The following is a 16,062-nucleotide window of genomic DNA, read 5'->3' as shown; positions in this document are numbered from 1 at the left end:
ACACCAAGAAGGTGTGGTCAGAAAGTAATGAAATTTGGGAAAAAGACAGAGACAGCAAGCAGCAATAAGTGATCTTTATTTCAAAATGATAGTCAGAATACAGAGGTCTGCTCAGTAGGATGTAGGACCACCGCGAACAGCGATGCACAAAGAAACACGTCTAGGCATAGAATCAATAAGAGTGGATGGTGTCCTGAGGGATGGCTCACCATTCCCTTTCGGCCATTTGCCACAGTTCGTCTTCTGAACGCGGCAAGGGCAGAGTCTGAAAACGGCGTCGAATCACATCCCACACATGTTCGATTGGTGACAGGTCAGGAGAGTATGGTGGCGAGGGAAGCATCTTTATACCTTGAAGAGTATGTTGGCAGATGCGAGCACTGTGTGGTCGGGCTTTATTCTGCTGAAAAATTGCATTAGGCACCCCCTGAAGGTAGGGGATTGCCACCGGCCGCAGTATATTATCCCAGTATCGTTCGGCCGTCATAGTGCCATGAATACGAACTAGAGGTGACCTGGAATCGTAGGCAATAGCGCCCCAAACCATTATGCCACGTTGTCGCGCGGTGGGGCGTTCCACAGTTACTACCAGATTAGATCTGTATCCACGTCGACGCCACACACGTATGCGGCGACTGTCACTGAATAAACAGAAGCGTGACTCATCTGAGAACACGACGTTTCGCTATTCTGTCATCCACATCGCTCCAGTCCGGCACCATTCTAAACGTTGGCGTCTATGCTGTGGGGTCAATGACAGTCTTCTTAACGGACGCCGTGAGTGCAGGCTACGTTCAAACAATCGACGAGAAATGGTTCTGGTCGGCACGAGAACATCCAGGGTATCTTGCACATGCTGCAGAATCGTGGTACAAGTGACTTGCGGGACCGCCACAGCTTGTCGGTGGATGCAGGGATCCACGCGTGCTGACGTCACTCTGGCTGCACCTGCACACCTCCTTCTTCCCACATTTCCTTGTTCCAACCATGTTCGCCATAGCCGATGCACCGTGCTCGCATCCATGTGGATATCAGCTGCGATTTGACGTAAGGACCAACCCGCCCTTCTCAGTCCGATCACCATACCCCTCGTAAAATCATCTATCTGCTGGAAATGCCTTCGTTGACAGCGGTCTGGAAATCTCTCCTAGTACATGTATCCTCCGTGAAAGCCAACTTTCTTCGATAATTCGTCTGGCAGAAATAACGACACGAATATTGCCCATTCTGCACGTTCCTTCCCTTATATCTTACTTCACGTGCGTCGGAGATCTGCGCATTTCACATCATGCGCATAACTCAGTGACGTGCGTCTACTCTAAAATTTGCATAAATTTCTGACCTCTCCTTCTTGGTGTTGCAGTTTTAGTGTCGAGCAGTGTATTTGCATCATTGCATACAAGTACTACTAATAATGAAATCTAATTGTTTTGCATAAAAATTACTAAAATAATCCTCTGTTTTATTATTTTTTCCCACGTGTTCATTTCCAGAGTTGATATACTGTTACGCATGCTCTGTTGCAGTGCGATAGCTTTTCCACAATGAGATACATTCCGCAAGAGAAGAAGAGGAAGAATGATCTTGCTTGTTAGCATTAGCTGTACATAAGTCACGTGATCTCTGAGGTCACCTGCATTGCTTGTTTGCCAAAGGTATACATAAGTCACATGATCAATGAGGTCATCGAAATGTATCTCATTCGGGGTTAGGGTAGGCAGGAAAGACAGAGTTGCTGGATTTGGTGCGAAATCGCTTATTTATCAATATTTGACGACTAAATTTGCGACATGCCATAGACAAAATGAGAGCATTCTAGAAACAATCTTAGCGGTTTTTCTAGAGTATGTTCTTTAAGGTAGATTAAAGTTATATGCACCCTGCCTGTGCGCGGAATAGAAGAGTATCTAGAGTTCAGTAAGAGCTTAGCTTGAAAGCGATGTATCAAGTCGGAAGCTGTATTTTAGGTCTTTGCTGTGAAGCTGTCTTCACCGTTATTGCCTGAAGCTGTGTTGCTGATTGTTTCAGCGTAATCAACGTAGTTGTTCGAAGTCTCTAAACGTGTCTTTGGAACTGCCTTGCTTAATAATGAAGAACAATTTCTGTTTTGATTTGTTATTTATCACCATCCACGAAACCGTACAACGTAACACTACAATATTCAATTAACCAAACGAAGCCTGATAAATTAAATCGCTAAAGGAGAAAATCTCGTGTTAAAAAAAAGCCGCAGGAGGTTTTAGAAACTTGATTCAGAAGACAAAAATATGTTCATTTCGCTACCGAAGTCGGAATACCAATCATTACGGAGAAGCAAGCAAATCCATATCATCCCTTTGACGTGAAGCTTATTGAACTTAAGGAACATTGTGTAAAACCTAGATGACTGAAGTCGTCTTTCATGCGTTGTTTTGTGTTTACAATATTTCAGTTCGTTTGTAAACAGTCAAATGCAATTCACTTTTACCTTTGGCTCAGAATTTCATCAAATATCACCGATCGACATGCTGAGTGTGACTAACTTATTGGAGGGCGCTGATGCATTGATGAATGTCACCGATGTCATTGCATATGATGCATTGATGAACGTCACCGATTGATATTCTGAGTGGCTTATTAGAGAGCGATGGTGCTTATCTTATCTCCATCCCGGAATGATATTTTAATTTGGCAAAAAAGATTTCGTTACATGCTCTATTGATTCACGTTGTACTGATAAAAAAAAACTGCAATCTTTCACTGCCATCTGTGATTTAAATCATCTGACCACATTCTTTCTTGAGACGCAAAACATTTTTTAACATATTTTTAGAAACCTAAAATGAGAGGCAAATGGCTTTTGCAGCTGAGGATGATGGTTCGGTAAAACCATCGAAACTAGTCCTGTAAATATTTGAAAATATAACTGATTTTGTTGTTTGACATCTAAATTAATACTGTGAGGTATTGGGATATTGTACGAATATCTGAGGAAATTTAAGTATTTTTCTTTTCTTTATTGTGATAATAATGCATTTTATTAATTTTTCATCGAACTTGTGCATTCAATTCATAGTGAACCCGTACGCATGCAACACGTTTTGGTGTCAGGAGTGGGTGAATGCCAATAACTAGAGCGATGGAAGAACAGTTAAAGCAGTTGATAACCGCATTTGCTACATTTCAAGAAAAGATGGAAGCTGGCCAAGTATCCTTTAAAGCAGATATTAAAGCTGGTCAAGAATGTGTTAAAGACGAGATGAACGGTGTTAAAGCAGAAATGAGAGTGGGCCAAGAGGAAATGAAAACAGAAATTACCTGCATAATAGAAAATAAATTTGAAGCTATGGAAGACAGAATCGATACGGTTGAAAATAAAGTTGGATAAATCGAAGAAAGAATTGCTTCGGTAAAGCAAAAAATAGAAGAAAGAGTTTCTTCTGTAAAAGAACAGATAGAGGAGAGGGTTTCTGCCGTGGAACAAAAAATTAATGACAGGGTTTCTGCAGTCGCTAAATAAGTTGATACCCTAAAGAAATTCGTAGCGACAGCAGGGAGTAATTTTGATTGTTTTAAATTTTTACCCTTGCCTGCTCGTCCCTCCCTAAAGTTATCCACATATGATGGGAAGACTTCTTGGCAAGTGTATAAGACGAAATTTTCACTAGTGGCGGAAGCGAACGGATGGGATTCCCAAGATAAGGACTGTCATCTCGCCGTTTCTTTGGGAGCAGACGTAGTAGATATTTTTCAAACTCTCCCAGAAAACCAATGGCTAGATTTCGAAGCTCTTTCCGGCGCACTGGAGCTACGCTTTGGGGAGAAATGTTTGAAAGATTACAGTAGGCTTTAATTAAAATCCCGCCAACAGAAGCCCACTGAATCACTCCAGGATCTCACCACGGATGTTGAAAGGCTGTCTCACCTCGCCTTTACGGAGTGCCCGAGAGGAACAAGGGAGATCCTTGTTTGCACTTTATCGATGGCACGGGGGATCCTGAAATACAGAAAGCTCTGCGAACGGCGGATGTGAAGGATGTAAAAAGCGTTCTAGTATACCCAATGAAATTCGAGGCAGCCTAGCAAGAAACTCGTAGAGATCGTTACCCAGTCAGAGCTTTGGGGGTGCACGAGCCAGTGGATCAATTGATGGCTCGTTTAGATGATTTATTCAGACAAGTTGACGCTTTACGGAGTTTGAGTGAAAACGGACTGGCTCTAAGGGGTTGGAGATGTGGTGCTGAAGGCCACATACGACGGGATTGCAGAACACCCCTAGGGCACTAAAAATAAAACGGATGATTTGACAAGACCAGTGAGTGCCTTGAGACTCAATATTGGTGAAAAGAAACCGACCCTAAAGTGCTGGAACTGTGCTGAAGGCCACCTACGAAGGAACTGCAGAACACCCCAGAGCACGGAAAATAAGACAAACGCTTTTAACAGACAGTTAAATGCCATGGGACGGAAAAGGAGTGAAAAGAAACCAAAGTGCTGGAACTGCAGAGCTGAAGGCCACGTGCGGAAGAACTGCAGAACACCCCAGAGCACGGAAATTAAGACCATGTCCCAGCTAGAACCCCCATGTCCCAGCTAAACTGCTAGAATAATCTCTTGCGGTCGATTTAAAAAGCTATAAAAGGCAGAGATAGAACACAAGCAGCTCAGTTTTGTTTAGAAAACTGCTGTAATTTACTGTAGCGAAATCGGATAATTTTATTCATTTTTCATCGGACTGGTGCATTCAATTTATAACAAACCCGTACGCACGCAACAATATTTTTAAATGATATTTTTTCTTTTGCAAGAAATACATTTTATAAATCGTAATATTCGTTCGACTATATATTTTAAATGTTGTAGAATACTTGACGAGTGGTATTGTAGTATCTTAACTTATGTATTGTTAATACCTGACTATTTCGTAAAATCAGATACTTTATCGATACCATTAATTAGATAGTTTAATATTTTACTGGATAACGAATTAAGACACTGTTATTAACCATTTTTATACTATACTGCATAACAAATAATTTATTACAGAATTTTCAAAAATTAGAAGCATGATATAAATAATTGAAATATTTGATGTATTAATTTAGAAGTCAAACAACAAAAATCAGCGTTATGTTTTCAAATTATCACAAGACTAGTTTCGATGGTTTTACTGAACCATCATCCTCAACTGCAAAAGGGCAAATGAACGAGATAAGATAAAGTCATTTAGATAAGATAAGAAAGACTGAACAGGCTCTAAGCTGTTGGCGCCATCTGTTGATGAAACGAAAACAAAAACATAATTTCTTTAAAGGCTGAAGGCAAAGATGGATTGGAATTAGTGTCGTTAACTAAAACAGAAAGATTTTTTGAATGTGAAATACTTCTAGGAAATCTAATTCACCAATGGAAGGTATCTAATTCTCGTTTCATCAACAGATGGCGCCAATGGCTTAACTCCTGTCCAGTCTCTCTTGTCTTATCTAATCACTATATCTTATCTCATTCATTTGCGCTTTTGCAGCTGAGGTTGATGGTTCCGTAACACCATCGAAACTATAGTCCTGTGAAAATTTGAAAACATAACGCTTATTTTTGTTTTTTTGACTTCTAAATTAATACTTAAGGGAACGTTTTACTTAAACTCCTTTAAGGGAACGTTTTAATATTTTTAACAGTAACATCTAACAGTATGTACATCTAACAGTGAAAATATATTAAGACTTCCATCCAGGATTCAGAACTAGGACCTCCTGTCCTTCGTGATCAGACAGTTCTTACCCAAAGGAAAGTTATTTTAGCAAACTGCTGGAAAATTTGCTTGGGCATGTCATGTTCGGGAAACATTTTTAATATTGATTTGTTCATGACTTTTATTTCTTACCTGAACCCAACCTTTCGCGCAGTTAGCTGTTGCTGCTAAAGCCTATACCAACAGCAAATTTCTTCTTCTTCAGCCAACTTCTGGTAATATCTACCCACCCATGACTCTAGGGATTTGCTTTGTAACTGAACTGATTCATTATAATCTGAAGTCCTTTTACATGGAAAGATTTTGCCTGGACTCGAGAAACTTTTTTTTTTTTTTTTTTTTTTTTTTTGCTGCATAAAACTGAAAACTTCAGGGTATTAGTTACCGTTTTAAATATTAAATCACTGACAAATAAAGAGAGCTTTGGATTACAGTATGATAAAATAAATAAAACGTATTGTTTGTAGAATATGTTTCTGTAGAATAACGAAATACTTGTGCAGTACTTATCCAGTAAAAATATCTTGGGGCTATTGTTGTAATACAAAAACTGAAAAAGGAATGGGAATTTTAAAAAGCTGAATTTCTTTAAGTATTCTGGAATACTGTTACATTTAGATATGGCTCCAAATACAGGCGACATAGTCAGCAGTCTAGGACGCCGATTTGCGTAAGATGCCAGTTAAGTTCTTTGTCAAAGTGACAATTAAATATGTTTAATTTACAGGGGGCGTTAACTGTAAGCAAAGCAAAGGGGGGGGGAAGCCGAAAGGTGTTGGGAAACTATGATTCTAATAGAGGGAGAACTAAAACAGAACTCTCCATTAACTATCATTGGTTCAGTTTTGACGCCACCTATAACAATTTTACAAGCATACAAACTTTGCCTCATAAAAGAATAGGTTCATGAATTCGATTTTCTGTTTGCATTATTCGAATTGCAGGTACCAGTCATTTAATTCTTAGAGTGTTTACATCAAAATATACCATGGATAAAAAACAAGCCATTGGAATAAATCTAATACTATATTGGTTCCGATTGCGTTATGGAGGGCGAAAAGGGTGGATTCAGTTCTGGTTAGATTATCTTATATATTTTTGCATGAAATGTCATAATACATTTAAATAGATATAAAAGTGCTTAAGCGTACTTTTGAGATCGTTCTGTTGTTAATATAATAATTGTTAATGCACATATGCAGAAGAAACCCTTAAAAAATTTTTATTTGATTTTTCAGGCTTCAGGTCATATATTCAAAATGTCAGAATTGTATATTCTTTCCATTTATGAAAATTTCTTTCAGTGATATAAGAAGAAGTTTCTTTAAATTAATAAGCTATTTTTATTCGTACTATAATTCAAACCTTAAGATATTTCCAGATTTTCTCTTCGCCCTCAACTTAGCCGCCCTCACTTAGGGATTTTAAATTCTGGAAGATTAAGTTTTTAGTCACGTCCTATCTATTCTTCTTTCGTTTTTTTAAAATTATTGTTATTATTATTATTATTATTTTTTATTTTTCCAGGAAACTACAAAATGTATTCCCTTTTCTTTGAAAAAGATTTCGAAAAGCTTAAAAAGTACTCACCTTCAATAAACCTTTACGAAGCATATCTTCTAAAACATTCCATTCGTCTCCTTCAATATCTAATTTAAGGACATCGATAGTTTTGTCTTTGTGTCCAAGAGATTCCATTATTTCGTCCAAAGTGCGCATTCGCCAAGTTGTCATTTCTTTGGGCATGAACCTAGACAACATGATAAAATACACTAAGATGCACGTACAATCTAACAGTGAAAATATATTAAGACTTCCCTCCAGGATTTAGAACTAGGACCTCCTGTCCTTCGTGATTAGACTGTTCTTACCCAAAGGAAAGTTATGGCAAACTGCTGGAAAATATGCTTGGGCATGTCATGTTCGAGAAACATTTTTAATATTGATTTGTTCACGACTTTTATTTCATCAGCTAACATTTCATCAGGCTCAAACCTCTCCTTTAAGAGAACGCTTTAATATTTTTATTTCATCTTGAGTAATTCTGTCCTTGATGCTTTAATAAACAAATTTAAAATTTCATATTATATCTATAATTATTTTATTTTATTTCTTTATTTAATTCAATTTTCAAGATTTAAAAAATATTACATCCCCGATTACACTTTCAAATTTTGGTAGCAGATATAGTTTACAGATAGGGGATGCTGGACAAAAGCAAAGGGGGGGGAAGCCGAAAGGTGTTGGGAAACTATGATTCTAATAGAGGGAGAATTACAACAGAACTCTCCATTAACTATCATTGGTTCAGTTTTGACGCCACCTATAACAATTTTACAAGCATACAAACTTTGCCTCATAAAAGAGTAGGTTCATGAATTCGATTTTCTGTTTGCATTATTCGAATTGCAGGTACCAGTCATTTAATTCTTAGAGTGTTTACATCAAAATATACCATGGATAAAAAACAAGCCATTGGAATAAATCTAATACTATATTGGTCAATATTTTGCAGGAAAACCTTACGTTCAATCATTAGCGTACAATAGAATTTGAAGTCCCGTTCTTAACTAAGTATTACTGCAGCCGAAGACTTACTTTATCTAAAGAGACTCTTTTTCATCTCTTCAGAACAACGTTTTCGCCCTTACTTCAGAACTTGGTTTTCAACGGGATAATATGATCTGTCATACTATGTGGACTTTTGAGGGCTATCCTTTAGTATAGCCCATCCAGAGTTTTTACCAAAAATTATCGCCAAGCATAGCGATAAATGATAGGATGTGGTAACCCATACCATTTCGGTAAACGTAATGTAAACAACCGTAAATTTCTGATATTACGGTTACAGCTAACATTTAAAGCTAATAGTGGTCAATTATATTTATTCAATTTCAATACAAATTATCGAGATATTCATTTACTCAAAGTTGAATGCCTGGGACCACGTATTCTTACTTTTCCGCCACAGCTTCTCTTAAAACTTGTCTCATGAGGAAATGCAAATTATTTTATTTATAATTCTACTAAAATTAACTAGCTAAATACAAAATTCGTAACACTGTTATCGACGAATATTTAACTCTCAGACATCGTGGAGATTATTGTTTGGGAGATAAGATTTTTGGCTATTTTGGAGGTGAGATTTTTTGCATTTAGTTCCGGCTTGCAATAAACCTAATGAACCTGCTGTTAATGGTGTTGTAATTCAGTATCAGGAGATCTTACAGGAAAATTTAAGATGTGATTTTCAAACAAGCGTAAAAGTTTGGGAAAACCGGGTATTCCAAACAGATATTTTATGTATGAATTAACAAGAGAGTATGAATTTTTTAAAGGAATTTTGATGGATTGCGGATTATTAAAGGATAGAGTTTGTTGTGGAAAATGTAATATACCATGCGGGTTAGTTAGTCAGAAAAAGTCATCGAATGATAGTATTTGGAGTTGCAAAAAATGTAGGGCTGAGAAGTCAATTAAGCTAAGACCTTGGTTCACCTGTAGTAAGCTTAATTTACAGTTAATTAATTCTTAATTACATAATTATTTATTAAGGGCGAAATATCTAAAAGTTTTCGGCATTGTTTTTAAAAATTACATCTTTTTAACCTTAATCATTTTCATTAATCATTCCTTAACATTTTGTTTTCATTTAAAATCGCCTTTAATAGTCGTAAATTTATTTCTATTATCCATGATTTTTGGTGAAAACAAGATGGTCTCCATTTTGGAACAGCTTCAGTATATCCCACCTTCAAAGTTTGGCGAATTTTTTTTGGCGCCAAAGCGCGTGAAATATGTTCTTTTGAAAAATGGTTACCATCGAGATTTTCGACGAAACTCCATGGTTCAAAGTTGGCGGCCATCTTGATTTCGCTAGAAATCGTGGATAATAGAAACAAATTTACGACTATTATACACGATTTTAAAAGAAAAAATATTAAGGAATGATTAATGAAAATGATTAAGGTTGTTAAAAGGATGTAATTTTAAAACCAATGCCGGAAAATCTCACCTTTGCTTGGCCTTTCTCAAATGTAAGATAGCTTTGCATGGTATTTTACATTTTTCACAACAAACTCTATCCTTCAATAATCCACAATCCATCAAAAATCCTCTAACAAGTTCATACTCTCTTGTTATTTCATACATAAAATATCTGTTTGGAATGCCTTGCTTTCCCAAACTTTTAGGCTTGTTTGAAAACTCCCACCTTAAATTTTTCTTTAAAATCGCATGATACATAATTACATCACTAACAGCAGGTTTAGAGCAATCCGTAACTAAATGCAAAAATTTTATCTCCAAAACAGTATTCTCGATAACATCTGAGCGTTAAACAATCGCTCACGAATTTAGACAGTTAATTTTAGTTACGGATTTTAGTTACTCGCTATTTTGGATTTAGACAGTTAATTTTAGTTACGAATTTTGTATTTAGATAGTTAATTTTAGTAGAATTCTAATTAAAAATGTTGTATTTACCCGTACAATGCAGCGCGAGACAAATTTTAAGAGAAAGCTATGCCGAAAAAGTAAGAACACAGGGCACGTGCATTTAACTTAGAGTAAATGGATATCTCGGTAATTTGTATTGAAACTGAATAAATGTAATTGCCCACTATGTTAGCTGTAACCGTAATTCCATTCTCTTTAGAAATCAGAAATTTACGGTTGTTTACATTGCGTTTGCCGAATGGTATGGGTTACCACATGCTTGTAAACGATGTGGGTTGCCAGATCATATCATTTATCGTCATTCTTGGCGATATTTATTGGTTAAAATTTTGGGTGGGCTATACTAAAGCTGTTCCAACATTTTTGAAACACGCAGTTTTGTCGCAAATCTTGATAGTAACCATTTTTCAAAACACTGTATTTGACGCTCTATGGCGCCAAAAAAATTCGCAAATTTTGAAGATGGGCTATACTGAAGCTGTTCTCTTTTGAAAATGGCTCATGGAACTTAGGGTGAGTTTCATCTAATGATTGGCCCCCAAATCCTAAAGACACTAATCTAACAGACTATGTGTGGGATAAAGTGGAACAATAAATTTTACAGTGAACAAATGGAAAGAATTAAAGGATCGGCTTAGAAAAAGTTATCATTTACATCATCTTGAAGAAGGTTATTTGGCTAAAATTCCATAAGCGGGGTAAGTTGGCGCCAAACTATTTTGGTCTTCAAAATTTGGCGAATTTTTTAGGCGCTCTAAATGAAAGCACTGAAAGCACTAAAATGTGATTTTTAAACGTAAACAGAATAGTAACTTTTAAGTTTTGCAGTAGTGAAACGCCGTTATTTTATGTAAACAGAATAGTAAAATGAGATGATAAAATACTAGATGAGTAAAACAAACTCCAACAGCTTTGCAAGTAAAAGCATAGTCCTATATATATATGTAATTCATCATAAAATGGTAGAATGAACAATTCTTATAAATAATTGTTAAGTAAATAAATGTATACACTTAACAGATCAGAGCACTGCGAAGTCAATTTTAAACGTAAACAGAATAGCAAATTATGCGTATTCAGCACCATAAACTAACTAAAATATTCAAGTTACTATCATCGTAGAATTCAACACACTAAACAACTTTCGTTCAAAGCTTTAAATGTTCCACATCTTTTGATTGCCACATACAAGAAACAAAACTATAAAAAAATTAACTAAATAAAATTAAATGAAAACATTCATAAGTTATAAACTTCATGTAATGTGAAATCTAACATTCTCCCACCAACAACAGCTTAACCTTCTGCAAATATTTATATAAATATAATATTAAACATATATATAACAATAATATTAAACAGTAAAACTTTTAAAAACAAACACAGATTTCAAAATTAAATTAAAAAAAAATCTGGCTTCACTAAATTTGCGCTCTTACAGTTACCGAAATAAAGCTCTAGGTTTGCCAACAGAAAACATACAGTCGGAAACCACAAACAAATTAAAATCGCGCCAAATAAAAAACTCTCGCCAAGCTTGGCGCTCACCCCGATTATGGAATTTTAACCGGTTATTTAAACAAAAGGCTAAAAAGTGCAGAATCGCCCACTTATTTGTTTGGCGTTTTTTTACAAGAGTAAGAAGAATTGGATTTTTGCCGATTTTCTTTGACTTTTTAAGTGAAAATAGATCGATGTGTACATGGATAAAGTCAAGGGAGTGCACAATGCGATTTTTGTGCAATTCTGGGATTTTTTTTAAGTGAAAACAGGTCGATGTGTACATGAATACCGAGTATATGCAATTCTTAAAAACGAGCCAAGCAGTGAACGATTCTGCACTTTCCCCAAACAAAATTTGTTCTAGTTGATAACGGAAGGGCGATAAAGGAAGGATGCATGGCAGTCGGTCATAAAGTTTCATTTTTTCAATCAGGTATTTATAAGAATTAGAACAAATATATGCATACTTGCTAGAAGAAGAGAATTTAAATCAATTTACATACCTGTCTTCACTGAAATCTGAAATTCCAACACGGTAGAACCAAATATTAGGCTTATGTTCGTGGTTGTCTTTTAGTAAGCTAGGATCGAAGGTGTAGACTTTGCATCCAAATTTTTCGATATCTTCTTCAAATGACCACTCATCATTACCACTGAAAATGAAATGGAAAAAAAAAAAAAAAAAAAAAAAAAACAGTGAAAGGTAGTATTTATTTGTCGAGCTATAGCAGATAAATGGATTTAAAAAGAATTCAGTATAAATTTTTCTAGTTCTCATGAGACTGCCTAGAATTTTGTTTCCTATTATTTAAGATGAATTCCAATTAAATTTTTCTAGTTTATTGTAAATTTCTCTAGTCAACTTGTCTAAAATTTCAAGACCCGTTTTGGTTGTTATTTCTATTGTTATGTAAAATTTAATAATTTTACATTTTTCATGTATGCAAACAACAATGACACTATTATCAACTGTAGATGTGTAAACCTGGCTTACTGCATTGGCACGTTTTAATAAAAATAAAGTAATGGAAGCCCTCAGAAGACATATATAAGCAAGCATGCTTAAACTTTAACGAAACCTAATCTTCCTCACCCCGCCCCCCCCCAAAAAAAAAATTGAAAGTCTATTCCTTTGATACGAGAAGCCAAGATGCACTTTATCTTCAGTGATAAAAATATAATAATTGCTGAAACTTCCAAATTTGGAAATTTTATATTACATTAAACGACTCTGCTTGGTGTGATTTCTGGTTGATTTTCTTGTCTGATTTATTACGTGTGATTCTGTACCTACTTAAAAAAGAGCGAATGTTCACAGTAATTGGATTTAAGATTTTTGCACCAGTCACATCAAAATCATGAATACAGTCACACAGAAAGGGCCAATGTCCTTCTTCTGGTACTGCGTTAGACCTAATTTCAACTGATTAAAATATCATTTGCATTAAATACAAATGGCTATTTGTCTTAAATAATGTAATAATGCTGTAGGATTACACTCGATTTGGTAAATGATAAATTAGTCCTCTAACCATATAAGGTATTTTCTCCCTTTTTTCCTCTTGCCTTCGTGGTGTAATTGGCAGCATATTCGACAGATACTCGAGAGGTAGAGGGTTCGAATTCCGATAAGTGCATGGCACATTTTTCACGTCTGCAGCATAAAAAATCCTAATGACTCCAGTGGCGCCGAAATAAAAGGTAATGGACGATGGTTCGTCATCATCAGAATTTGGAGAGTGGTCCTCTATCTCCAGTCGCTCTTTAAAAGGGGGAGTATATAAGGCATTGTCTCCTTTCTTTCTGTGTGCCTTCGTTGTGTAAGTGGAAGCATACTTGATGCGTATTCGAGAGGTCCAGGATTCGAGCCTCGGCGAGGGCACTGACGTTTCCTGATTCAAAAAACCGAATGACTCTAATAGAAAGACCTCCACGAAGGCATCCCTCCCCTTAGGCAGATAGCCCTCGAGTCCTTGCAGTAATTAAATAACTTAACCTAATCTAATGACTCTACAATCCTAAGAGACGTGGTAGCACACTCGGCGCGTATTCGAGAGGCCCAGGTTCTAGTCCCGGTGAGGGCATTGCACATTTTTCACATCTCCTGCTTAAAAGAAGCCTAGTGACTTCACATCTTTTTCCAAGGTTATTATTAAGCATTTCCGAATATTTACATTTTATAAACCTATATTAAAGTATTAAAATGCAATAAAAACCGATAAAACTATGACAGATTATTAAAATCAGAAGTATGAAAAAATATGGGTAATGCAGCCGCCACTCCATTTTTTTGCCGATTTCCAGAAAAATTATCTTTTTCACAGCATGAAGGTAGATTTCTTCTTTGAAGAGGGGAAAGGAAATCGAACAATGGCCATTCCGAGAACGGCTTTAGTTCCAGCTAAAAGAAAAAATTGTGAAAACACGTTTCTTTCGTAGCGTTTCCGGATTGTAAATAGAATCGAATGCGGACCGTTAGGTGATTTAAAGAAGCAGAAGACATTGTCCAGTCATGCAACAGTCTATCTTGAAGCCACAAAAGCTCTTGTAGAAAGCATAACAGAAGTACAACTATGTAGCTTGCAACTGAATGCATAAAAGCCATTCAACTTACAAATTGAATGCATAATAGCTATATAGATTACAAATTAAAAAAAAAAGCTCCAATTAAAATCACCATACCTAGTGAACAGAGGAACTTAGCATCCACAAGAAAATGCCTAACTCATGCAGCCATAGATATCAGGCAGACGTGATGCAGAAGTACGACACCAATTTTGTATTTGTCTCAAAAAGGAATGTGCCAGATATAAGTTGGCAATGCTAGATGCAAAGAAACTAATACGACATAGAAATTTAGCAAATAATGCATCCTTACAGAGGCACCGCCCCTTAATGCGAGGAGTTACAAGCAATGACATAGCATCATTACAACAGTGAATTATTCTTGTGAATCTATTCGGATATCAAAAATACGGACATGACCTTGTCATACAGCGGTTCGGAAACAAGCAAGACATATTACATCTAGTCAAGGCAACTTCACAAGCAAGCCTTTCCCTCACTTGGAAGTGGACAATCAACTAAAAAGGCTGAATCGCAATAAGGCTGTAGGACCAGATTTGGGGGTATGGAAAACACTATCATAATAGAAATGTTTTGAGCATTTAGTAAACTTGTGTTTTCATTCCTCAGGCGTTTCTGGAAAATGGGATATTTTCCAAATCTCGTAGAGGACGTTGAAATAGTTCCATACTTGAAAGGTCGTTCAACGCCACTGCCTTTCTCCCATTGATCGATTGTCTCTTGCTGTCTTAAGGTAAGCTTCTTCAGAGACTTATTCTAAGAAGTTTGCAACATAATATGTGCACAGCTGCTAGAAAAAACTATCTTCCCTTTGGCTTTAAATACCTACTTTCGGTGAATCACCTGCTGCACAACCTTAAGACAATCAGAGATAGCAATTCTGCAAGGGACAAGTATACGGCAATGATCTAGCTTGACATCAAAGAAGTGACACCCTTTGGTGGCCAGATATTTACTGGCCTCATTGGGATACCTGGGAGTTAGTAATGATGCTATTCAAATAATTAGGAGCTATCTCACACAGAAGATTAAGAGTCACCACAGATGGAGGCATCTTCAAAAGAGACACAGATACAGATTGCCCACAAGGATTGTGTCTTGGTCTGTCTTATGGAATGTTGTAGCAGATGGAGCGCTTAATGTATTTAGCATTTTGATCTAAATGTACATGCACAAACACATGCAGATGACATCCTAATAACAGTAGGAACGAGTGCCGCAAGAAGATAACAAGCCAGGGAAAATTAAACGCTAGACTGTCTAACAAACTGTTGATTACAGGATAAGCTTATGCAGCAACACGAAAAAACAGTTGATGTAGTAATTGGAAATCCCCAAATCCTAACCAGGTATCTAATCTTCAAAATTAATGAGCACTTAGTCAAGAAAAGCAAAACGTTAAAATACCTTGTCATTATTTTTTATGATAAGTTCAATTAAATTTGACATATAGAACGCCTGAAAGATATCAGCAGTACAATAGTCTACTACGGATGACTGGAAGAACGTGCGGCATTTCCTTAGCACTTCGAAAATCATGGTATCATACGGAGACAGTGCCAAGAGTCTGCCATGTAGCATCAGCTTGGTGTAGCATGTTAAATACACATAAAGTCAGAAAAATTCTCAGCCTGAAAAGGCGGATAGCCCTCTTTACCACAGTACTGTGAGCGCAAATGCAATATAAGACTTGCAAGCTCCAAAACACTATATCTGGTACGGCAAGAACAAAGTACAGCGACAAAAGTCATAAGGTTAATAGCAGATGCCACCGCATACGATGC

General features: G+C 36.4%; 1 protein-coding gene across 1 annotated transcript in view; it reads right to left on the bottom strand.

Moving 5' to 3' along the window:
* LOC118195680 (putative methyltransferase-like protein 24) overlaps window positions 1–16,062 on the bottom strand; it is a 77,448-nt gene that overhangs the window by 18,097 nt on the left and 43,289 nt on the right. Inside the window, exons 3-4 of the mRNA XM_035367007.2 lie at window positions 12,196–12,345; window positions 7,322–7,481 (exon numbers count right to left, since the gene is read on the bottom strand). Of these exons, the coding sequence (XP_035222898.2) occupies window positions 7,322–7,481; window positions 12,196–12,345 (310 nt within the window). The remainder of the gene's footprint in view (window positions 1–7,321; window positions 7,482–12,195; window positions 12,346–16,062) is intronic.

Source organism: Stegodyphus dumicola, chromosome 5 (assembly GCF_044657685.1).
Source record: "Stegodyphus dumicola isolate Sdum_Otavi_A_Nest chromosome 5, ASM4465768v1".
NCBI classification, from domain to species: Eukaryota; Metazoa; Arthropoda; class Arachnida; order Araneae; family Eresidae; genus Stegodyphus; species Stegodyphus dumicola.
This window is presented reverse-complemented; position numbering and strand designations above follow the sequence as displayed.